The sequence below is a fragment of the Dermacentor variabilis genome, chromosome 2, assembly GCF_050947875.1.
Source record: "Dermacentor variabilis isolate Ectoservices chromosome 2, ASM5094787v1, whole genome shotgun sequence".
Lineage (NCBI taxonomy): Eukaryota > Metazoa > Arthropoda > Arachnida > Ixodida > Ixodidae > Dermacentor > Dermacentor variabilis.
The window spans coordinates 149,069,374-149,094,398 of NC_134569.1; the positions used below are offsets into that span (position 1 = coordinate 149,069,374).

The following is a 25,025-nucleotide window of genomic DNA, read 5'->3' on the forward strand; positions in this document are numbered from 1 at the left end:
AAATATTTTCAAGAAAGCTATTGTAGCGCTTTGGGTGCGTATTAATGTAGCCCAGGCGGGCAAAATTAATTCCAATATCGACCACCTACCAACCCGGCTATCCCTGTTAAAAAATTAATGCGGACCGGTTCAATACGCCATCCGTCATAGCTCACTCTGGAACTGTCAGACGCTAAACCTCACAATTTCAATGTACAGTCATTCTACAAGACGGGCAGTGGTGCTCCTGGAATGGGAGATGCCGTCGAAAACCCCACCGGTGAGGATCGGCGCACGCCCGTTCCTGCCGGATGGGGATCCGGACCACGCAGAATGGCGTCACCGCGAGCACATTGTCTCGATTTCTCTAATCTCACTTCACGGGGCGCGCCTGCGCGGATTCGCACTGGATACTTTCTTTTTTACTTCCACGAAGGCTGATGAACCCCGAGCGCGACGCCCAAACGCCATGCAGGGTGCAGGAGCAAGGCGTCGTCGGTGTGGCCCACAACGCGACCATGAGCATCGCCCTGGGTCACGTCCTCAAGGGTTTGGTGGCCAGCAAGTACGCGCAGAGGGACACGGCCGAGAACGTGCTGCATGCGCTGAAGACCTCCGGACATCTGGACCAGGGTCACGCCGTGGTCGACCACGTGTACGGACCTACGGTAGCCGGTGGGTGCAGTTTACACCTCTGCGACATAGGGGGAGCAAGAGAATAATAGCCGCGCATCAAAATTGTGTGCATCAAACAAAACTTGGGTTTCACATTCACTGCAATTAATTCTAGCGTGCATTTCATTCAAGCACAGCAAGGACGCTATAAGTACATGCGGCAGGAACAAACAGCACACGCGCTTTTATTTAGGCGCGCCTTCTAAACTACCTGGTATGTTCATCTAACGCAAGCTGCCTGTGCGCATGAAGAAATAACTAATCATTTTTCACATTTATCTCCGTAACCTGCATGCGGTCGCCAATTTTATCGTTAGCCAAGATTGTTTTCATGCTGTCGTTCTATCATGAGATCTTTACAACATTTCGTAAAAAAAAAGTGAAGAAAGAAGAATAGAAATACAGCAGAGATCACCGATTCCGGCAACCCTGAACTCATTTTCTGCAACAACAGCAGGCTCTCACAGAGATTACCGATCTCTCGTTGTTGTTTCTAGAAACACTTATTTGCTATGCGCACAGCGTCATCCGCTGCGGGCGCCTCTTATAGGATCCGAAATACACGCAGAGACTGCGACGTCATTGTACGTGTACAACGTCAAGTGTACAAATTGCCAAGCGCGTATGATTCCCGATATCTGAATGCTTCGAGCCCGCGACCTCTAGCTATAGAAGGGAATAGGTTTGGGCCTGTTGGATATTCATCGCATTACAGACAACTCTAGCTGTGCATTGCTGGAGTCGCATGAGCTTTGCTATTGTGGCTGGGGGGGCCGAAGTTCTTGTTTTTCTTTCCCATATGGGAGGCTGCAGCTCAGGATGAAGAGGTGACCTGCCAATAACGACGATACAATATGATGACTGCACAGTGCAAAGTACAGACAAACAAACGGACAAAGCAAACACATTTTTCCTAGCTGTGAACTACTGTCACCACTGGAAAAAAAAACTCAGCCGGCTGTAATGACAGACACGACAAAAACAAATTGAAAAGGTGCTGAACACCTCACCCTAAAAATGTGCCTATTTTTTCGTTGTGTTTTATATTGGCTCGAACATTGTGTTAGTGGACTCCTAAAGAGTCTACCAAGGTTTCTCGATGAGGAATGATAATTTAAGTGGTCAGGTTTCCTCTCTTTATCGGTGCGTTGCGGCTACTCTGCGTATAATGTCCATTCACGAATGACACGAGCAACGAACAATCTTTATTTATTTATTTATTTATTTATTTACTTACTTACTTACTTGCTTACTTACTTACTTACTTACTTACTTACTTACTTACTTACTTACTTACTTACTTACTTACTTACTTACTTTACTTACTTACTCACTCACTCACTCACTCACTCACTCACTCACTCACTCACTCACTCACTCACTCACTCACTCACTCACTCACTCACTCACTCACTCACTCACTCACTCACTCACTCACTCACTCACTTACTTACTTACTTACTTACTTACTTACTTACTTACTTACTTACTTACTTACTTACTTACTTACTTACTTACTTACTTTTACTTACTTACTTACATGTACCTTGCAGGCCTTCGAGAAGGCATTGTCTAAGGTGGGAAATACAGTAACATATTAGTATGGAATCGGAAACAAGAAACATCAGTATAATGAAAGGAATATGCACGCAACGTGAAAAATTAATACGACATTAGCAAATACATATGTTGAACAATAACATTGAACGGTAAACACAATAACATAATAGCATAATAACATTATAAAAGTTTTTGCACGCATACAGCAGTAAAAAAATTAGGATCACTGAAATTCTTTTATTAACATGTAGAAAAATGCAGGAAAGAAATTAAAACAAGACGTGTTAGATGGTTGAAACGGCATATTGATCGGTTGGAAGATTGCGAAATGCGCGCTGTTTAGATTGGCAAGCGATGCTATCTGGTAGAGCGTTCCATGAACGGACCGCATGGGGCAAACTTGAAAAATTAAAAGCGTGTGTGTTGCCATAAATACGAATGTAGCTGAACTGATATTGTTCAGTCTTTGTGACGTCGAGGACGCTTTTTTCAGGTTTGATAAGGTTAGGCCATCTGTGTGAATGAATCTATGAAATAATGATATAAGGGCAATATCACGGCGAGTGGTTAGTGTTGGCAACGACAGATCGACTTTTATACGTGCCCTATAAAGAATGTGTGGCTATGATTTGTTCCCTCTGCGTAAGATTGTGGGGAAGCGTACATTTCTCGGAATGATTAGTTATTTTTAGGGGAAATCAAACGCCAGTATGTAGCTGTATACTATGGCTAGCTGATGTCGCTCGTAACCACGTTCGAGTGGGGAGCCTGCATGGAAGCCTTGTTTTAAAACAGCGCCCCCTTACATGTAGGCTCCGTCCGTTCGAAAAAGATCCGGTTGGCAGAACATAAAGCTCCGTTCTTGGCAAGAAAACGATGGCCTGCTCCCGGAAGTTAAATACCGTCTGAGTGGGCGATTGCTATCCGTAGAAATACACATTGATGCTAAGCGCACCTAGATACTGCGAAAACATGAAGGTGCATGACAATGCATTCGTGGCAGTTCTTCATTGGTCGGTCAATCCTCAGTGAAACAGCGCAAACTACATTGACCCATAATCCAGAAATCGGGTGGTAGGATGTTGTCAATCGCATTAAAAAAATCAAAGAAAGAAAATGAAAGTTTCGTCAGTAAGGCGAAGCGTTGACTGCGATAGTGTTGCGCTTGAACTCCTCGGATGAGGTTCTAAGTATACAAGGGCGCGTCATGCTAGCGCGACGAAGCTTGCAGCGCCATTCCTAGTGGACAGAAGGAACCCTAGCCGCTACGAGGCGCCTTACGACGCTGGCGTGAGTAGCGTCGCCAGTGGTGTTGCAGGCAACGCGCCTCGATGGTGCATGAAGTGGCATTGACGGGAAACCACGGGAAACCATCGGTGTTAGTAAGCGTTCAGAGAAATAGATGACGGTAGCTGGAAGTCTGCGGCCCGTTCCCCACAGCGCAGTGTACACAGCAGCTCAGCAGCGAGAGAGAGAGAGAGAGAGAGAGAGAGAGAGAGAGAGAGAGAGAGAGAAACCCTAATGTAGTTATAGTGGCGTGTGCACAACGCTCATGGCAGCCGCCGAAGCAGAACGCTGCCCTGGCTCCGCCACAAAACCGATTAAGCGTATAGCGTTGAAGGTACACCGACTTCGTTTCATCGTTCTTGCAGCCAAACGCACTCAGCGTCTCTTGAAGTGCTGTAACTCGGAGAGTTTCCTGCAGTAATTATTGTACGAAATTATATGCTCTAACCCTCCCCGTAGAAGCCGCGCATGCGACGCCGAGTGGGGAAGCCCACCAACGACGGCGGCAGTGGTCGTGCCGACGGCGTTCTTGCGCCTCGAGCGTCCGCCATAATAGCTATCGCAATAAAAACACCTAGACAGAGATATCTTGTGAGCGTTATTATTTGTGCTGCAGCTGTCAGTGATTTTGCAATAGCTGCCTGAGAATATTGGAATAACACGTATTCTCTAACTCATCCATAAGTTCAAATAAATTACGTTAAATTTTAACAATTAGCGCGTCAAAACAGTCCTTCTGAAGCAAATTTTCAACGCACGTACTTACGCTTTGTACAGTATATACCGAGGCTCCCACCACTTTCGATATAACGTCCTGCAAACACGAGGTGAAATGGGACTGGTAATGCAACCATCACTTTAATATAAATTCACGTTAGAACGTTATTGTGCAGGTTAGAGCGAAATTCCACCCGGCAACATTTCTTCTTCTTAGTGTACCTTGTAGGCCACTAGCCCGCCAGTGGAATATTCAGTTACTGGTGTTCACCTGAAAGGTTTTCACAGACAGAGTTGAAGAGCCATCGGCTACATACGGTGAGGACTATTTTTTCATGTATCCTCAGTGAACCGTGTAAGAAATGTACGGCCCTGTTAGTAGACAGACATTTTCCTGAAATTTTGGAAGCATTGGAAGAGTACCTTTCACTATTGTAGCATAGCGAATTAAAAAGAACTGCATACAAAGATCAATACAAGGAGATGCTTCCAAACCTGATGACAAGATAGTCACGTAGTATCACAAAACGCAACTTTTTGACTGATCGGAGATTCTTCTTAGGCTTTGGAGCTCGCATTAACCGACCATAAAAGCTGCTCTCTTGCTTTCTTTGAGAGGGAAGGGTGGCACACTGTCTGCATGCATGCAGAACGTTAATTTTTCGAAACATTTATTAGCGGCACAATTTGTTTGCTCATCATCATCATCATCAGCCTGGCTACGCCCACTGCAGGGCAAAGTCGTCTGCCATATTTCTCCAACTACCCGGGTCATGTGTTTGCGATGTGGGGAATTAAACGTGATTGTTTAGCAATGTGAAATCTACATCAAACGTGCGGACATCTTTGTACATAAGCGGAATGGTTGCAAAAGGACATCCATAAGTAAGTTATCTTCTGCCAGCCATCGGGAACCAGTTTAGCATGGCAGAACAATACTTCGAAACTATCTTGATTTGTTCTGCGGAAAAACGTTCTCATTTACTGTAAATCCTTTTCCGTCGAAACCGCCCACCACTACATATACTTGACGTCTGTAGTATTTTCGCGTATTTTGACCGTCTGCTGCGCGAAAAGTTATTAACATTTGCTAAGTAGAGCCTATATTTTCTGTGGGTGCAGTGTAGTCCTTCACTCCTTCTTTAATTAAAAATAATTTATTTTAGCTATGCAAATGCTGTCAAAACATATGACATCACAATGAGCCTATGGCGGGAACTGCAGGGTGGCAACTCCAGCAGTCTTACATTTCTGCGTTATTCTTTCTTACTTATTTATTTTTTGTTTTCTGCCTCACCAAGCCTCCTCGAACAATAAAGTGTCCGATTTGCCGTTACTGAAGCGTATTTTACTAATACTGAGAAACAAATTTTTTGTGTGCCTTTGATATGTGCAGCTTACGCACTTGGCATCGTCGAACGAATCGAATTATTTGCCCCAAGCACTATCAGTAAAACCTCCCCCCAAAAGTGCATCAAGTCACGCGCTGCAACCAGACAGCCTGACACCGGTAGACGAAAGCATAAAGGCTTGCGGAGAAATCACGATACTTATCGAGAATTGAGGAACTTCAGTGGAAGCTTTCTTTGATGTGATGAGACTGAAACTACTGGTGAAGTTACTTCTGAGGATAAAATAAATAGGGGGAGGGGGGGCAGGACGTCTGCACGTGCTTTTGTGCCGCAACAGCACAAGCTCAGATGAAACCACAGGGTTATGCGCTTGCTTTTATGTCAAAAAACACTGGTATAGCGTATATAGCTATTCAAGAACGCTGCACATAATTGCTGCAGTATCTTAGCTCACACGCACCTCCGCATTCGATGAATACACTGGCAAATGCTGTTCTTCGTGCCAACCCAGACATCCGTGGAGTGGGTGGGCAAAGCATCTAACGTTGATATTGAAGCCACATTTTTCTGGAGCACTATCAGAGAGGACTAGTCTCTTAGGACTAGTCTCTTGTAATCCTGTAATAGACTAGCCTCTGAAAGGACTAGTCTATTACAGGGCTAGTCTCCTTGTAGTTTGCCATCCGTAAAAGGCCGCGGCGCCAGCATCTTGAGGGCACTAAATGCAAGAACTATCGCGTACTTGGTTTATGCGAGCCTTAGACAACCCCAGAGGGCCAGCAATAATACGGAGCCCTCCAATACGGTGACTCTCATAGACCAAATCTTGCTGGTGCAGTTGAACCCAACGAATCAGAATTGGGCTGACCTTGTGCCCCGCTGCAAGCGCGGCATGTTGAGGTTGCCTGCATGAGAAATTAAGAACCAATGTAAACACAGCACACCATCTGGCATTAAACACGTTACGAAACTTCGTGCCATATTGTGCGGAATGACGGTTTTATACAAGAGACCACCGATGTTTCACCTGATGTATTTCAATGTGCATTATATTTGGGGGGAAAATTTGGAAATTTAATTTTTCGTTTTTCCTGCCTAGGAAAATACAGGAGGAAAAAGCTTATTGTTTCTTCAAAAAGTTAATTTTTAACCATCAGAGATCTACCCGTACGAGTGAAGTGAACTGCACGGAGACCTACAGAAAAGTGCGTGACCGAGCTCGTTGGTAATCGTTTGTTAGAAACAGCGCAGTAACTTGTTAACTTGTGGATGACTGTGTCCGTCCTCTTCGCCCTTGATAAAGTGCAAAACGCCCTTGATATTTCATGTTAGAGAGAGAGAGAGAAATTTATTTACAGAAAGGCAGAGAGGTCGGCCTGAGCTATAAAGTGTTCTGGCCTGCTACTCTACTCTGGGGAAAAGGGACGGGGAGGGAAAGGGCTGATGAATGATGATGGTATAAGGAAGAGATGCGTATATACAAATTCACTAAGTTGTGGTATCTCTAAAGGCGTGCGTCCAGCCCAGTGGCTTGGAGAAAAGCTACAGCAGCCCTTGTTACCAGGGCTGCGCTGGTTGCATTAGGCCAAGGACCTAAAAGAAACTCGTCCGATAGCGGTCTCTCATGGATGTTTGCTATGGAAGAGACAAGTTGCTGTCGTTCTTGCGCGTACGCGGGACACACGCAAAATATATGTTCAAGTGTTTCTGGCACCTCACAGCATTCACAGTTTGGGCTAGTATCACTGGCACCTATCATATTTCTATAACGGATGGGGAATGCGACACCAAGGCGAATCCGGTGCACCATGCTCGTGTGGTTTCTTTTGAACTTGTGAGGCATACGAAATCTCATTTCTTGGTCCCATTTGTGTAATCGCTTGTGTCGTCGATCTGGTTGGATCCAGTGTTCCAACGTAGAGTTGCGGTTTACGCGACGAAGTAGGGCGTTTGTGTCTGTTCGTGAGAACGGAATGCGTACTTCACAAGCATTATCTAAAGCAGTTTTCGCTTCAGCGTCTGCCTGTTCGTTCCCTATCACGCCACAGTGTGATGGTATCCACTGAAAGGTGACATTGTGGCCATTTCTAGTTGCGTGGTCGAGATACTCTGTAATTTCTATAGCCATAGAATAATACGGGCCCCGTCTGAGGACACAGTCAATCGTTTGCAGAGCTGGCTTGCAATCGCAGAATATCGTCCATGCGTGAGGAGGCTCCTCGGAGAGAAATCGAAGTGCTTCCCGGATAGCAACAAGTTCTGCGGCAGTTGATGTTGAGCTATGGTCTAATTTAAACCGGCGAGCGATGATCATATGTGGAATGACGAAGGCTGCAGTGGAGGCATATGGTGTGACAGAGCCATCGGTATACACATGTACAGTATCTCCGTACTCTGTAGAAATGTGAAACAGGGTGAGTTGCCTGAGGCCAATAGATGCAACGAATGACTTTTTAGTAATTCCAGGGATCTGCAATGTAACGACAGGTTTAGGCAGAACCCACGGGGGTGTTCTCGGAATACAGTCGGGAGAAAATCTTGACGGCAAAACACTCTGATGCCGCGATATAGTCCTTGAAAAGCTGGAACCTGGGTGTGTGGTAGGGAGCGATGACAGAGGATGGTGCCTGTGTCGGGTCAACACGCCAAGGTACATTCTAAGAGGCTCGCAGAGCAAGTACAGCCGAATAGGACAAGCGCGAGCTACCGCTATTGTTCCATTGGTTGACGTGCATCGTGGGAGGCCCGAACATGTGCGCAATGCTTGAGCTTGAATGCTCTCCAGCGCGCGCACCCAACTAAGTCCCATGCTTGAGAGCGCCGGCATGCTGTACCGTATATACCCTACGAATAGGGCTTGGTACAATTGGAGTAATGACGACTCCGAGGGGCCCCATCTTGTTGCTGCCACGACGGGAAGGACGTGAACAAAACTCTTCAGCTTTGACTTCAGTGCGGCGACGTGTCTTGACCAAGATAATCCCCGGTCTATGACTAAGCCAAGGAATCTGTGGTGTGTAACCGTAGGTATCGCTACGCCGTTAACAATTACCGGATACCTGGTAACTTTGGACGGTGACTTTGTTCTTCTGTATCGCCGTTCCGCGCGGCGACGGATCGCACGAAGGGCCTCATATTGTATGTCGACCGATGACCTGTGCCTCGGTATGCTGACTTCTCTAGTTTTGTCCCGCAGGGTAGAGGCAATGATGTCCTCTATTTCGGATGGAGATGTCATACTCTGACAGGCGGTGTCGACAGAGGTCTTAAATGCAATCCAGTCTGTTTGACGAATGCAACGTGAGGCTGAACGGCGAAACCAGTTAAAGTGAACGTAAGTGGGGAGGTGGTCACTACCATGAGTATCTAGATCCGTCGACTAGGATGCTGAAGACAGAAGGCTCCTTGATACAAACGTTAGGTCAAGACAACTGCTGTAGGACGTGCCACGAATAAATGTAGGAGACCCGTCATTGAGCACATGTAGTCCCCGACTACACATAAATTCAGCCAAATATTTGCCACGAGAATTCATCGAAGTGCTACCCCACAGGGGATGGTCACAGTCATGTTGCCAGATTTTCTGAATGGTCAGTATATTGTTTGCGTGAAGCATAAGGCAGTCAATCATACATTTAACGGCGGTCAACGACACCCTTGTTGGCAGCAGTAAACGCCTATTAAATCTCATTGCCATATCTATTGAATTCACACATAGAGCGTTAAGTATACAGTAGATTATCGTTCCAGGAGACTTCCTTTTATTGACCACCTTTTACCGCTCCAGTCACCTTAAACATCTCATAAATTCCGGTTTCAAAAGGGATTACAAGAAAAAAAAACGATAGTATATTTGCAAGTGTAGTCAAGAAAGGCAATCATGCCCTTTTACACAACACCAATGCATTGTAATCAACTTTCCCAAGGCAGTACCCGCAGAGTAGGCGAAACATCGTTAATTTTGTGCAGAAGTGAACATATTTATTCAGCCTTTTATTTTCTTACGTACAGCTAATAAACACAGTTCTGAGTGCGCGCCAGCTTGATCTGGTCTACCTTCGCCTTCTTTACTTTTGCGGTCTTATTTATTTATTTATTTATTCAGGTACCTACAGCGCCCGTTAAGGGCATTTTTGTAGGGGGGATACAATTCCAAAACATACATCGTCATGCAGATGACACTGTGTAAATAACAAACAACAAACAATAAAAAAATACAACGCATTCCAATACTGAACAAACTGATAACAAGAGAATCATGAAAGCAAGAAAGACATAAATATTGTCATATGAAGAAGCGTATACAAAGAATTAAAAAAAAACGCACAGCAACACAGCAGAAAAAAATATTAATTCAACAAAACGCGTGACAGAGCATTTTCAAAAGGAGATTGCGAGGCTAAGACAACTTCTTCTGACAATCTATTCCAATCATGCACTGTTTTGCGAAAAAATGAGTTTTTAAAGACATTTATACGGCACTGGTATTCTTGAATCTTCAAAGAATAATCTAAACGGGAGGGTATATAGCTGGGAGGTTTCATGTATGAATCTTTAGACAAACATGTTGCGCCTATAAAAATACTGTAAAGTTGCTTAAGTCTAATGTATTTGCGTCTGTCTTGCAATAGAGGCCAGCCCAAATTTTCGCACATCTGAGAGCTGCTTTTGGTGAAATCATAGTTCACAAACCTTGAAAAAATCATAGACTAGTGAAATCATAGTGAAATCATAGACACAAACCTTGCTGCTCGTTTTTGAATTCGTTCAAGTTCGCTGATAGGTGTTTTTGTTTCAGGGTCCCAAGTCGCACAACCATATTCTAATATGGGACGCACGTTTGTCAAGTAAAGTGTTTCCTTCAAATCAGCAGGTGCCTGCTTGAAATTGCGTTTTAGAAAGTTTAACACACGGCTAGCTTTGGCAGCAATATGGTTTACGTGGTCATTCCAAGAAAGGTTGTTTGCGAAGATAACACCCAAGTACTTGTAATTCTTAACAAATGATAAGTTTCTGTGGTCTAAAGAATACTGGGTAGGTAATGAATGATTTTTATTTGTAAATTGCAGAACTTTACATTTTGAAAAATTTAATGTCATGTTCCATGTTTTGCACCATGCCAAGACAGAGTCAAGGTCGCTTTGCAATTCATAAGAGTCGCTTATACATGTGACGTCACGGTAGATGCAACAATCGTCAGCATACAATCTCACCCGTCTTTAAACCCGGTCAACTATATCATTGATAAATATTAAAAAAATAAGAGGGCCCAAAACTGATCCGTGGGGAACGCCCGAAAAAACTGCAATATCAGATGAACTTGCGCCTCAAGAATAACGCGTTGCTTTCTACCAACGAGGTACGCTTCGAGCCATTTCAGCAGGGTGGGTGGAACTTTGAGGGTAGAAAGTTTGTGTAACAATAAGTTATGTGCGACAGAATCAAAAGCTTTTTGAAAATCCAAAAATATGCAGTCAACCTGGTTACCATTGTTCATTGAAAAAGCGATATCGTGAGCAAACTCTATCAGTTGCGTGTCGCAAGAAAATCCCTTTCTGAAGCCGTGTTGCATTGGACAGAAAAAGTTGTTATCCTGGAGGTGCTTAAATAGATTAGTGTAAACGATGTGCTCTAGCGATTTGCATATGACACTTGTGAGGGAGATAGGCCTATAGTTTACAGTTTTTGTTTTGTCGCCACTTTTATATAGAGGAACTACGTTGGCGCTTTTCCAGTCATCGGGCAAAGCGCCGACATCCATTGATTGTTGAAACAGTGTTACTAAGAAGGGAGCAACAGAAACTGCACAGTTCTTCAAGATGCAGTTCGGAATACGGTCAGGATCGGGTGCTGTGTTTACCTTGAGCTTCTCCAAAAGTAACACTATTCCATGTACTGAGAAATCTATGCCACTCATCTCCGTAAACTCATTCACAATATGTAAACCGTTGGTAGGGCAGGTCGATAGAGAAAAAACTGACTGAAAACAACGATTAAACTGTTCTGCCTTGCCTTCCAGATCCGAGCTATAATTAAAGTCATCTATAATATCGGGAATGTTGTCTCTGACGCGCTGCTTACTTTTCACATATTTCCATACTTGCTTTGGATTATTCTTTATTTTCCCACCAAGAGCACCCAGATACGCACGTTCGGCCCTGCGCATCTCCCGCGTTATAATCTTGTTCAGCTCTTTCAATTCACAATGCAAGGAAGGCTCTGGTGATTGACAGTACCTACGATATAAGCGGCGCCTTTTGTTTATCAAAGTTCGAATGGCGGCGTTCACCCAAAGCTTATCTGTTCGACACTTCGACGAAATGGTGCGTGATGGAACATACGTCTGGATTAAGGCCAGGAGTTTTGTCTTCAGTAGGTGCCACGTGGAATGTATATCAAGTCTGGAACTGTGATGTCTAAATTCTGGGAAAAAGGCATCGAGTTCATGCGATAGCGAGTTAGTTAGTTATATTACACTTAACAGGAACTAAATAAGCCCTTCATTGACAGTGCTGGGCAGTATCGGAGATACATGTATCTTAGATACTATCCTAGATACTGTTTGGGTATGTTGTATCTGTATCATGATACGTCTGGCAGGACGTGCATCAGTATCTGTATTTCAGATACATGAGAGAATGTACTGTTTACCTTAGATACAAGATACTGCTATCGCAGCGTCACTAGTGCGAAAACATTGGCTGCACTCCGCGTCTCAAGCTGATCCTATAGCCACTGCGCCACCTGAATTTCCACTGGCACTGAATTTTCTGTTGTCTGAGCTTAACAGGTAAGTTGACAATACTGCATGCCTAAATGTCATAGCTATTTGTGGTGCCGCATGTATCGTGCTTCTACGTATTCACTTTGTGTGATACAGAACTGCCTTTTTATTTTACTTACATATATTTCTTGCACCTCCCCTTTAAATTTATTGCTCCTACATATCAGCGGGCAATCGGAGCTATAAGTGGCAGTAGAGTGAATAGCGGCCGTATCATGCGATGTTTTGTGTCCCTTCAATACGTATGAAACGTTCTTGTGCTGCACAATTTCACTTGCAGAAGAAAAATCGTAAAATGTTTGTACGCTAATAAATATGTCACTAACGAACGCTTTGCGCCAGCAAACAAGTAGAGTAAGAAAGGTCATTGCAGCTTTATGTGCTCTTGTGTACACCATGCGTCACAAAGATGTCACTACCAGCGTTGTTGCCGCTGTACACCTGTCCGGTGATCCAGTACATGCGTAAACGGTAACACGTTTAGAGACAAAGTGCAACTCCACAGCGGTATCTGCGCCATCGTGTAGTGTCTTCTTATTGGCGTTCTTGAAATTAGATGGTGACCCGCTAGCTGGTCGGCAAGCAGAGAAGCGACTCTCATCAATTACAAAAGCGACAATCAAAAACCGCTGACAGTGCTGCGTATAAAGAGCGCTCATGATAAGCAGCTAAAGCAACTCAAATTATTTGTTTTGGAATTAAAATGTTATACCTTGAGCAAGGATCACAAATAATTTGAGATCCTAACATGTATTTCATTGAAGTGAAACAAGGTTGGTCGGAGTTAAGAAATTTCAAAGCAAACATTTTCGTGCGCACGCGTTTGCTGCTGCATCATGTACATCTATAACATAAGACATTTGTGAATGTGTGGAAGTATCTTCAGACACAAATGGAAAGTGTGGTATCGAATGCAATAATTGCAGTAGTATCCTGTATCTGTATCGCAAATGCTTGTTGCCCGAGTATCTTGCACCGTATCATGATACAATTACAAAGTGTCTTTGCCCATCCCTGCTCATTAAGCTGTTCCTCAATGAGGAACCGTCCCTCGTCACCTGCTCATTTTCCACTGTGTCTGTTTTGTCTTTTTCGCTACATCTATGATGCCAGTGCACCTGGGAACGGTGTCTTCGTGGTCAAATAGCAAAATGCCCACCATTGGGGGCGGCGGTCTGTGGACAACGCCCACGTGTCCCAGGGAGTTTCGGGTCGCTGATAGGACGGCGAGGCTCACCGACGCAGAAATACTCGGAACCCTGGATGGTGAGCCGACCACACGAATCATTTGTTCGCTACTGCCTATTTCGCTGTATAAAGCTTATTCGTTGTTTCTGCTCGCGTGATATTGTTGAAATTATGAGTGTGGGAACATCATAACCATTCGCGGTCAGTGTTTTCGAAAAGTGACGCAAATGAAGCACGACCAAACTACATAGATATGAAAAGCTTAACCTATAGTCTTCGAAAGCGCTCGATCCCTTGTTGTGATCGTGCTTGAACGACTCGACCACGGAAGCGCAGTGGCTGTGGCGTTGCGTCGCTGAACTCGAAGCCGCAGGTTCGATCCCGGTCGCGACGGCCGCGTTTCGATCGGGGCGAGATGCAAGGACGCTGGTGTTTATAGGTGCACGTTAAAGAACCCCAGGTGGTCAAGGTTAATCCGGAGTCCCTCAGTACGGCGAGCTTATTTATAATCAGATTGGGGTTGTGACGTCAAAAACTTTTATTTTGCCACGCGGAACAACTTGCTCATACGTCACGAGGTACATATTTCCAGCCCCTTGCTGAGCATATTTGCTCGCAGTAGAAGTGCTTTTCTGACTGCTGCGGCTGAAGTTATCAGACATTGCGACTCTCCGAGACATTGCCCGTCTATCGAGATGCATGTAGAGAGAGAGAGAGAGAGAGCAAATGATAAGGAAAGGTAGGGAGGTTAACTAGGACTGAGCCCGGTTGGCTACCCTACACTGGGGAAAGGGAAAAGGGGACGGAAAGATTAAAAGAAGAAGAGAAAGTCCACCGGGGATATCGTTCAGTCACTCAGTCCGGATCATAGTCGCTGACTCAATCCAGTAGCCTTCAAATATCGATGCATGTAAATCCAAAATCAAGAAAGGGGCTGACAGATGGAATAGTACACTGTGGTATAAAGGTTCAAGTTGTTGAAATTATGAATTTGGGGACATCGTAACCATTCTACGGTCAGTTTATAACCTTTATATCGAGATGCATGTGTTGTGAAGTCACGAGCCAGTTATGGATGGTATTCGCGTGTGCCTATTTCCTCCTTCCGAAGTGCCTCGTGCAGCGCAATGTTGCATTTCCGATCGCATTTAGAGACAAAGCAACCTTTCCACTGTGTCGATTGACATGTGGCTGCCTCTTCTTATGCACCACGTCACTACACCTGCGTGCCTGCCTCAGGGAGAAGGAACGTTCGTTTGCCACGTAGGCACACAACACAACACAACATGCACACAACAAGCACACTGTCGGCGATTGGACTATCGCCCCATATGGCCTTGCAGTCTCCTCCCCTTCCAGCCATAGCGGTGATTATCAGGCTTACTTGGGACAAGGATATTAAAGCCAGGGCGGTTGAATTGTTAGCCATCTCTTCTTAACCTTAATTTCTCTAATCTTAGTTCTATTTGTTTAACTGTATATAGTCTTTCTTGTTAATACACGTGCTTCTTAATATGCCCTTAGCGTAAGGCCGAAGGCTGTGCTCTCCTTTCTCTCATGTTGGCGTGAAGTCTCACGTCTTTGGACCACCGTCGCAACGCCCTCTAGAAAGGCACTGCAAATTTCTAGAAAGGCACTGCGTAAAGTCAACATTTTATGTAAATATTTGCTGCATATTGTGTTTACGTAGAGAGACAGAGAAGGGAAGAAGGAAAGGCAGGGAGGTTAACCAGACTGAGTCCAGTTAGCTACCCTACACGTGGGGAGGGGAATATGTTTACGTTGATTTTCCAGTCAATATTGCAACCCGAAAGCTTCCTCGCGAGGAATGTGGTGCCGGGTAGTTTACGGAACGGAGCGACGCGCGTTCAGATATTTCTTTTGCTTTTCAAGGAGACTTGTCACTAGATTTTTTTTACTGCAGAATGTAAACAGTTCTGGTACAGCGGTGTCAAGAAGTGTCAAGGCCATACTTCATGAGCAGTAGCTTTCGAAAGTACACGATTTGATAGTTCGTATTGAATAAGTGCACTTTGGCCTCCTAGAAGCAGACCGATTTCTTTTGCTGCAAATTGTCAAGGTGAAGCTGACCTTTATTCCTCGAGGGGATCGCTTTTCGCTGACATCTACTCTGTAATAATCTTGGTTTACATAGGAGAATTATGGCGCACTCCAACAGATGTGACGCCATTCTAGCTTTCCGCGTGGATGCACAGCCGAGTGGCCAGTAGGGCAGGGTCGAAAACAAGAAAAAATAATGATCGAATCGATGTAAGGACTAGAGCAAGTTGAAGATGAGAAACGCCTATTTAGGGCAAAGGTAAGGGAGGTGCATGTACCGACGGCTACGAACGACATAAAGTCTCTCGGCTAGCACTAATAGGCGGCGACCTTTTCACTGCTATAGTGCCCAGAACGCAGACGTCATAACGAAGACGGGCTTTCAGTGGGGAAGGCTCTCTTTGTGTGATCCGTGGCTATGTGGGATGACACAAAGAGAGCCTCCCCCACTGAAAGCCCGTTACATGTTTTATTGTCTACTTCCTGCCCGTGTTGTAAAGGCGAGGAATGCGGGTGCAGGAACATGCGGGTGCAAGCCGAGTGCTGATCCTGGAATGACGAAGTTAGTGCTTCTGTTTTCGTTTTAATGTATACTGTAACTCCCACGAGAAATTTTAGCAGGGCGGGAATACAGATAGGTAATTCTTTTAGAAATGGTAAACGCAGAAAGCCGACATAACAGATTGCAGGAGACACAAATATACTACACGCAACGACGAGAAGAAAGGCCGTTAACCGAGAGGCCCGAATTTTAATAATCATATCATGAGAAGACTAAAACGCAACTAGTAACATGATATGATATATATAATCTCGATATCCCGAAGGAGCCGAAAGCTGTGTTGAATTGAATTCTGATATTTTCCGTGCCAAAATAACCATTTGAATATGAGGCACGCCGTAGTGAGGAACTCCGGATTAATTTTGACCACTAGGGGATATTTAACGTGCCCCCAATGCACCGGACACGGGCGTTCTTGCATTCTGTCCCCATCGAAATGCGGCCGCCGCGACCGGAATTTGGTCCTGCGACCTAGTGTTTAAGCAGCGCAACTACAGAGCCGCTAAACCACCGCGGCGGGTATCCAAAAATTGTGTAGTAGTTGTTTGTAAGGCCTGGCTGCTTGCTAGTACGTTCTAGTAGTTGTCAGTTAAGGAGAGAAAATAATATTAAAAACAATTGTTTGCTGCACGAAGAAGAGTTATTGCGAGGTAGTACATTTGTTTTGTGGTGTAATGGGATGAAAATGTGATTATTTCCCCTATGTTTGTTTTGTGGTTCTCTTTGAATATTTAACAGAGAAATTTTATAGGGGCACGCGATTTTTTTTAGTTAACAGTGGCAGTTTAAACCTGTCAAGTAGCTGTGTTATTAATGTGCGTCCGAAGCCGTTCTAAATAAACCAGTTGGACATTTTTTTTTGTACTCCTTCCAGTTTATCCATGTTTGTTTACTGTAGGGGTCTCATATTATAGATGCGTAACGGAACATTCTCAATATAATGGATTTGTTCTCGTAAAGTAGTACAAAAGGAATGGAAGATATTATGCCCTTCGGAGAGTAATTGATTGCGTCTTGCTTCAGCTTTAATGTCAGCGTGTTTAGTCTACGTAATATCATTTGCTGTCCATAGGCATAAATGTGTTTAATGTGTCGCCTCATTAGGCTCAACATTATGGCTACTGTACAAAAACCTCAACTGATATGTTTCTTCCTGTTAATGTACATGAAAACTGTTGTTCTTTTTTAAAAAAGCATTTACCAGGATTTGCACTAAGAAAACTCTTTTTGGTATGTCTCTAGAGGGCTTTTCATTTCAGCATAGATTGCACACTCATCCGCGTATAGCTTCATTTTGAGGAGGCTCCCAGATGTAAGAGAGAAGTATGTGACATGAAGTGGCGTTCAGTCATGTGAGAAGGTCGTTTTCATATTTCATGCTGAGTTTAGCTGGGGCATCATGTCGGCGTTTGATACTTGCAGTAGCTGGGCGAGACTGCGGTAATCTTGATGGCAGAGCGGGCAGCCAATGGTGGATTTCTTGGATTCACCGGGACGGCTGTTTGCCTTACACTTTTCTGTGACGTGAGGTGTCAGTACGACACAGACAAAAGAGGCGTAATCCAGGTTCACTACGAGAGAATGTGTTAGGGTCTGTTTTATTTGTTTGCTGTTTGGAGAGTAGTTCGGAGGCATTCTTTCCAGGTATACCAATGGTATCGCACGCTATATGATGGACTTGCAGTGGCTTTGTCTCTTGAGCTGGCTAATCTCCTAGGTACTACCCAGCCTGGAATGGCATGCTTTAATTTTGCTATCGCTCCAGTCTAATCCTCTGTGAGTACGACAGCTCCACTGCTGTTTGCTACTGCAAATGGTGTCGCTTTTGTAACGCCTCCAATGTTCACAAACTTCTCATGTTGGCGTGTCGTTGTCGGTCGTTTCGTAAATCTTGGTGCCCTCTATATCATGAGCTGGGCTATAGTAAGTAGCCTGATGGGTGGGTCTTTGCCGAGTGAGGCGTCGATGTAAACGATCACACAACCGGCGGTAATTTAGCAATGCGTAAAGGCATTCGTTACTCTGGAGTCCAAGGTTTCTCTCTCCGCGCCGGCTTGTTTGCTGTCAAAGCTGTGCATATATGACCAGGGTGGAGGATGCCGCTCTTCTCGCATCGGCTGTCGGGCATCCGTATATATTCCCTGTAGTGGTGAAGGCAGTTACCTGAATTAAAATTTGGCCATGTCGCAATTTTTTAAACGTTCCTTTGATCAACAAAGCCTTGTAAGGTGTTAAACTGAGCTTATCCTTGCAGCAGGCTCGAGAAAGGAGCCCTTGCTTAACAGTAAGCAACCGATGCTAGAGGGTGCGTGCCCCGTGGACGCATAACCCTGACTCACGGCCACTACAGCGGCCTTTTCAAGAAGTAACATATGCCAGTAAGGCGTTCACGCGGTGTGACATGCGTCTAAAATAATATATTCTTATCGGTAAGGGTCCTTTGCAAAAGGCCAGATATCCTATCCTTATTCTTATATTGTAGCGCGAAGTGACACAGACACAGACTTGTAGCGCTCGTCCTGTCTGCTTCTAGTCTCTGTCTTTGTCACTTCGCGCTACAATTCAAGAATATGTTACGGTATCAACTCGCCCAACTTTCTATGATTTTGCATTATGTCCGACCCCTTTTATAAAAATAAAGGGAGGTACCATCGCGCACAAGACTCACGGCTCAGCATCTACAGAATATTGGTCTATGGTGCCTTATTAATTCTATTGTGTACAAGCAGGTCTCGATATTTGGCAGTTGCGAAATTTGTCTGACAGCAAACATTTATATCAAAATTATTCTCTCAGGCGCATCAAACTGGATGCAACTGGCTCCATCGTAGCGGTCGTCACTACGTTGGCCACTGTTACGTCATCATACTGGCCTCTGGCGGTTGCCCCCGTAAATGGGTTTCTTGAGGTTCAGCTTTGTCGGTGCAGCCTGACTCGCGTAGCCTGGTTTCGTCCACCTGTTCACGTGGGCAGTTGTATATCCTGCATGAATAGCATGGTCGCACCAAACCCGGTGCCCACAATTCGCAGGCAGAAAATACCGTGTCCCCAATGGAAGATTGTAAACACGCGAAACTGCCACTTCTGGTTAGGTTTAAGCAAATTTTAATTCCGCTACGAAGAGAAAGTGGCGTAGACATATCAGAACTTGGCAGAACCCTGTGCAAAATATATCTCATTCATTTTCATTTTCACTGTGCTTCAACAGATATACGATGTTTTCAAGTTTTTCTAGTTTCTTTTTTTTTTTTTCATCAAGCAAGCGCCATTGTTCTTGCTGCGTCGCCTATAGAGAAATTTCAAGAGAGACCGTGCCATAGCCACGTGTCAATAGTAAAGCTCATTCTTGTAACAGATCTCTCTCAGAACAGGAAAATGGGATTCACTTCAAAGATTTCAATTTGTGCTTGGGTCCATAATACAAATCGCTGAATAGCTAAAAGAAGTTCAATGGCGCGCATGCTCGCCAAGCGTCTCCGAACTGCCGGAGATCTCCGTAAAACGCGTCTGGGCGAAAATTTGTACGCGCACGTCACCGATCCCGCGGGAATCTACGACTACGAGCGTAACACACGGACTTTCTGTTTTGAGGGCTACCGGCTGAGCTTAGGCACACCAGCCTGGTAATGGGAATACACAAGCGTGGCACTCGGAGAATAGGAGGAACGTCCTCTTATACAGAATAAGCGAGCCTGTTCGTGGTAACATAATCAACATCATTATTGCTTCCTTTCTGTAGGTTTTATCCTGGCCATGACGATGAAGAGAATGAACAAAGATCGACCACGCCGACTAAGCCAGATTATTGACGGCTACTACAGCTTCAGGTAACGTGCAAGACCGAGTGAAATTTCGAGGTGAAAGGTCACCGATGGATGACCACCCTCTCCCTTTACCACCGGCCGTGGTTGCTTAGTGGCTTTGGTGTTACGTTACTAAGCGCGAAGTCGCGGGACGTATTAAATCCCGGCCCCAGCGGCCGCATTTCGGTGGGGTCGAAATGCAAAAAAACATCCGTGCAGTTAGATTTAGGTGCATGAACCTCAGGTGGTCAAACGCCGTAATTTAATCTAATTTTCTTCCTTTACCAAACGTCTTCCCCTTTCCCTGTTTATCTCTGATTACTATATAATTCAATGTACTTTGACACCAAACTGTGTTTGTCAGTTCAGAGTGTGCCAAAGCATAAATAATGGCTTTTCGTTCATCCAACAGGAAGTGCAACATATAGTGATCGGCTACCGTTCAAAATGACAGCCGAGCCCTATTTGCGCGCTACTATGGGGCCGATGATGAGCCTGACCATATATGTTGACACTTACAATTAGCTTTAGTTGTAAAAAGTCATAGCAAAATAATTGTGTCCGCTTGATAAAGCTGTTAATGACTTAAAGCATATCATATCATATATAGTCGCACTACATATATAGTCGGCCACGCTGGCCGCATTTCGATGGGAGCGAAATGCGAAAACACTTTTATACTTAGATTTAGGTGCACGTTAAATAACCCCAGGTGGCTGAAGTTTCCGGAGTCCCCCACTATGGCGTGGCTCTTAATCAGAAAGTGGTTTTGGCACGTAAAACTTCATAATTTTTTTTACCGACATAGAAAACTGCAAGATGGCTGCATGCGATCCCTTTTGGTAATATCTAGATCTTTTCGGAGTATGCTTAATGAATTTTGTTTCTATTTCTTTAAATAAATAAATAAATAAATAAATAAATAGAGACACATCATATAATATACTGTCTCTTATAAAGCTGGCAGGAGGCAGAAGCGCAGCGTAATTGAAGGCATGCATTCAGTGTCGAACAAATGGCAACTTTTAGCCCTCGCCATCGATGAATTTGTAAGACTAGCGATGCCATATCTACCAGTAATACTTTTTTTTTACCCTACCTCAGGGGCATTCGGGAACTCCTTCCCGAGTTCCCCGAGGGCCTTTCTTTTTGCAAGCGGAAGCAGGCCGTGGCGCGGCTATTGTCAGCACCCAGGCTAGAAGAACAAGTGGTGCTGGTGGCGAGAATGTACGCTCAACTGGTCAACGATGCCGAGCTGAAGCGCAGCGCACTGAAGAACTCCCTGCTGCCCACCCTCAAGAGCTTTCACTCTAGGCTTGACCATCTGCTCAGTGAGTTTCCACTTCAGATTCTTACTTTTTTTTTCGGTGAAAATATGACTGACGTAATGTAGAGAACGAGTTCGAGAAAGCCAAGCAATACAGGAACCATCTATGACACTGGCGGTGCCCAAACGACGCGCGACATTACAGATATCTTCAGCAAAAAGTAGGGGTGCTATGTCGCCGAAATTGTGATTGGTAACTTCAAATATTGAATCTTTTATTTTTCATTTCCTTTCCTTGAATAAACTTTTGGCAGCTAAATAAATTTTTATAAATTTTTGGGGCTTTACATACATGGCACCACAACGATATGTTTAGGAGGCACGCTTTAGTGGCGGACGGTGGAATAATTTTATCTACCTTGAGTTGTTTAACCCACACCCAATGCGCGGTACACGGGTGTTTTTGCATTTCGCCCGCAAAGAAATACGGCCCCCGTGGATGGGATTTGATCCCGCGCCCTCAGATTTAGCAGCAGAATGCCAAAGCAACTACACCACCACGGCGGGTCTAGGCATGCTAATTAAAGACATGCTTGCTCGTCCTCGCATTGTCGCATTAGATAATACGCGCCTCTTGGCATTCGCATCAGCAAGACTGTGGCGGAAATCGATCACAATCAAGAACACAGAAAGTTTCAGCTGCGCGCAATACCGGGTGTTTTTTTTTCCAGTCCACACAGACTGTCGAATACAGAGTAATTTTAGTCATTGAGCAGGAATACTCGAAGAGGCGGGTACATTTTGCAATAAATCGAAATACGTAATCTACTAATTAACCAACATTAGCTAATAGTGAATTATCTGCCTAATTATTTTCTCGATGCGATATATTGCAATTTATGAATGATTACCATGGTGTGCTGGCAAGGGCATAGCCATATGGAACGAATTTTCACGATTACACCAGTTACGAGATAGAAATAGCGTGTCCGGTATCCCGGTAAACGCAGGCGGATCGGGCGGAATACCTGGTGAGCGAGGGCGCATACGGGAGTAGCCTGCACGGGGTAACCACATGAGGGCTCGGAGCTTATTCGCATTCAGCCCTATCCGCCTGCGTTTAGCGGAATACCGGACGCACAAAAACTCTCTATTCATTCCCAAGTGTGCCACGAAATACATGGTTGTTCCAGTTACTTTAGTGATTCAATGCATAAAACGGCGCTCGGCAAAACATTAAGTGATACAATAGTGCCTTTTTGCTGCAACTTTCATAGCGTATGCATCTAGAAACCCGAGCAATCCTTAGAAGTTGTTCCAAGTGAATATGCCTCGCAAGCTCACCTGCTGCAACTCCTAAATCGTACCATGCATCTTAACGGGTCAATAAATAAAATGTTGATTAGTTGTTTTTTGATTAGGTGACTATGCATTTCGATTTGTCGTGTGTGTAGTGTCCACCGTTTGGAGTAATCTACAATTACGCTATGTGCCACAAGCGATCTTTAGAAATTATGTATGGTAGAAAAACATACACCCCGTATTTTAATTAGCTTGTACGCAACACTGCCCTATAAATTTTCAACGTATGAGTTTTGGCAGCGGAATTAAGCGATCACACGCGTAAACAGAGAAAAGAATACAGAAGAGCCACTTGAATATCGACAAGTATTTACTACCGGAAAGGACAAAGTACATGCGCGTGAAAACAGCCAACAAAACATTGCAGATTCACGCATGACCTCTAGTACCGACATTCTTCGCACTTACGCCGAAACTTCAATGGCATTCAGAATCGACCAGAATATCCTCGTGCACAACGTAGTCTATAATCACAACCTGCGTAATCATAAAAAATCTGATCGAAACTGATCTACGTCTGACAGAATACTGATGCAAGCTTCAAGGAATGACTGATTTCTCTAAAAAAAAAATGGTGATCGAGACGGTTAACTTACGGGTAAAAACGTTTCTGCAGCGCAGACTTGCACATGTTTAAAAAAGTGACCAATTAATTACAGTTACCTTCTTTCGAAAGCGTAATTGATTACGGTGACCAATTACTGTCCCACAAGATATTCTAGCAATTACTATAATGTAATCGCTTACTTTTACGTTACTTTCCTGCTAGTATTTATTAACATTGCACAAATACGGTAAATAGCACGAGCTGTCCTCGCTCTTTCAGTGCGTCCTCTGCAGCCCATCACTTGGTGTTGATCTCCACTAACACTTGCTTTTCAAAGTTCTTGTTGGTTATCTTCCCTCGTTTTTTTTTTTTATGAAGACTCGAGCAGCAACACTAAAAGCTCGCCTGATGTGCGCATTGGTGAGAAGGGCGGTGCAGCAACGTACAAGCACCTTGCGCAGAAGATGGCCGTTACTCATTGCCACGATGCTCAGGTCTGGATCCTCCACGAAGCGCTTCATTGTTTCTATGGCTCGAAGAAGGCACTCCCAGTAGGGCCAATGAAAAGCTGACGAAATTCGTGCTATCTCTGTTGCTGCGCTATCGAGCCATGCAACGCCGATTCAACTTGCTAGCCAACATCTGAAGGAGTGTTACAAGGAAACAAATAGTTTTTGCCCGTTCATTCGCAAGGCTGCGGTGGGGCACGACCGTGATCGTCCTGCTGTAGTTTCAGCCAAACTCAATTCCTCAAAGCGGCGTCGCTTGTTGTAGTTTGTCTCGTCAATAAGTAACTGGCTACGTCCAATGCGCTACGGAAAAAAGTAATTCAACAACAACGAGCGCTACCCAGTAAAAAATGTAATATATTCCAAGAAAGAAGTTGCACCTAATTTGTTCCGTACAAGTCTATTGCAATGTTTACTTTCAGTTAGCCAATGTTCGTGGTAGCTCATAGGTTGAGCTTCTTGTTTTGGTTGAGACCTGTCTGTTGAAATAAATACGCAAACCCAAAATTTATCATGATTTCACCGTGCGAAAGGAGTCATGATGTCAAGATCCTAACATTCAGTAATATTGTACAGCTTTTAAAGTTCCGAATGGCATCAAACCCCCCTCCCCCCCCCCCGATAGAGAAAACGTAAAAAGACAAAAGAAAAGCTTGGAAGGCGAACGAGTAATTCGACAACTGACTCGGCGAACCCACCAAATCACTTACAACAGAGAGTTTCAAACTGCAGGTAGCACGTTAACGAACCGTGTTCCCCCTGCGTTTGCTAATCTGAAACTCTTTAATCAGCAGTGCTTGTAGTTACCATGACTTGCGTCCGATCCCCGTCGCCTAGTTCCGGCCTGTAACATTAGCTTGCACGCGTCAAAACCTAACAATGTAAGTAAACACACAGTATGCAAGCAAACTTCTGTCAATTATCTGTCAGCATTGAAATGTACCCTTTCTTTTTCTCGCTTTCGTATTCAGAACCATCAAAGGAGTGCGTTGAAAGCAACGACGATAACCTGGGTACGTAATGATTTCTTCGCTTATTTCACGTATGTACATAATCGTTATCCTCTACCGTTGCTGAGTGTTCTCAGAGAGGCCTAGCTCTTCTAAGAAGATGATATATTTTGCCACGCAGCTTTGCTTTTTTCTTTACATGCTCATTGCGTTGCAGTCACTTGCGATACGCAAACAGATGTCCTCATTCTGCTGGATCCTATCCCTGGTAACACCATCTACGAGAATTACCAAAGGAAGATTGCCAGGTAAGAGAACACTTTTGTTTTCAAGGCTGCCTAAGCATGTGAATCTGCAGGCTCATCTATTGTAAAGGTTCAGTGTCGATGCTGGCGCAGGGAAAGTGTAGGTTTTGTGCACAT

General features: G+C 44.5%; 1 protein-coding gene across 1 annotated transcript; it reads left to right on the forward strand.

Annotated features, from left to right (window-relative positions):
• The first annotated feature begins 466 nt into the window (after nucleotides 1–466).
• On the forward strand, nucleotides 467–24,915 carry LOC142570487 (uncharacterized). The gene is made up of 6 exons (XM_075678869.1): nucleotides 467–654; nucleotides 13,468–13,620; nucleotides 19,905–19,992; nucleotides 21,073–21,299; nucleotides 24,625–24,666; nucleotides 24,821–24,915. The coding sequence occupies exons 1-6, from the start codon at nucleotides 498–500 to the stop codon at nucleotides 24,913–24,915; spliced, it is 762 nt and encodes a 253-aa protein (XP_075534984.1). The 5' UTR covers nucleotides 467–497.
• The last annotated feature ends 110 nt before the right edge of the window (nucleotides 24,916–25,025 follow it).

Coding starts and splice junctions, on each gene's coding strand:
- LOC142570487 (XM_075678869.1), top strand. CDS start 498: ATGAGCATCGCCCTGGGTCACGTCCTCAAGGGTTTGGTGGCCAGCAAG. Junction 655..13,467: donor GTACGGACCTACGGTAGCCG/GTGGGTGCAGTT, acceptor CTATGATGCCAG/TGCACCTGGGAACGGTGTCT. Junction 13,621..19,904: donor AATACTCGGAACCCTGGATG/GTGAGCCGACCA, acceptor TCCTTTCTGTAG/GTTTTATCCTGGCCATGACG.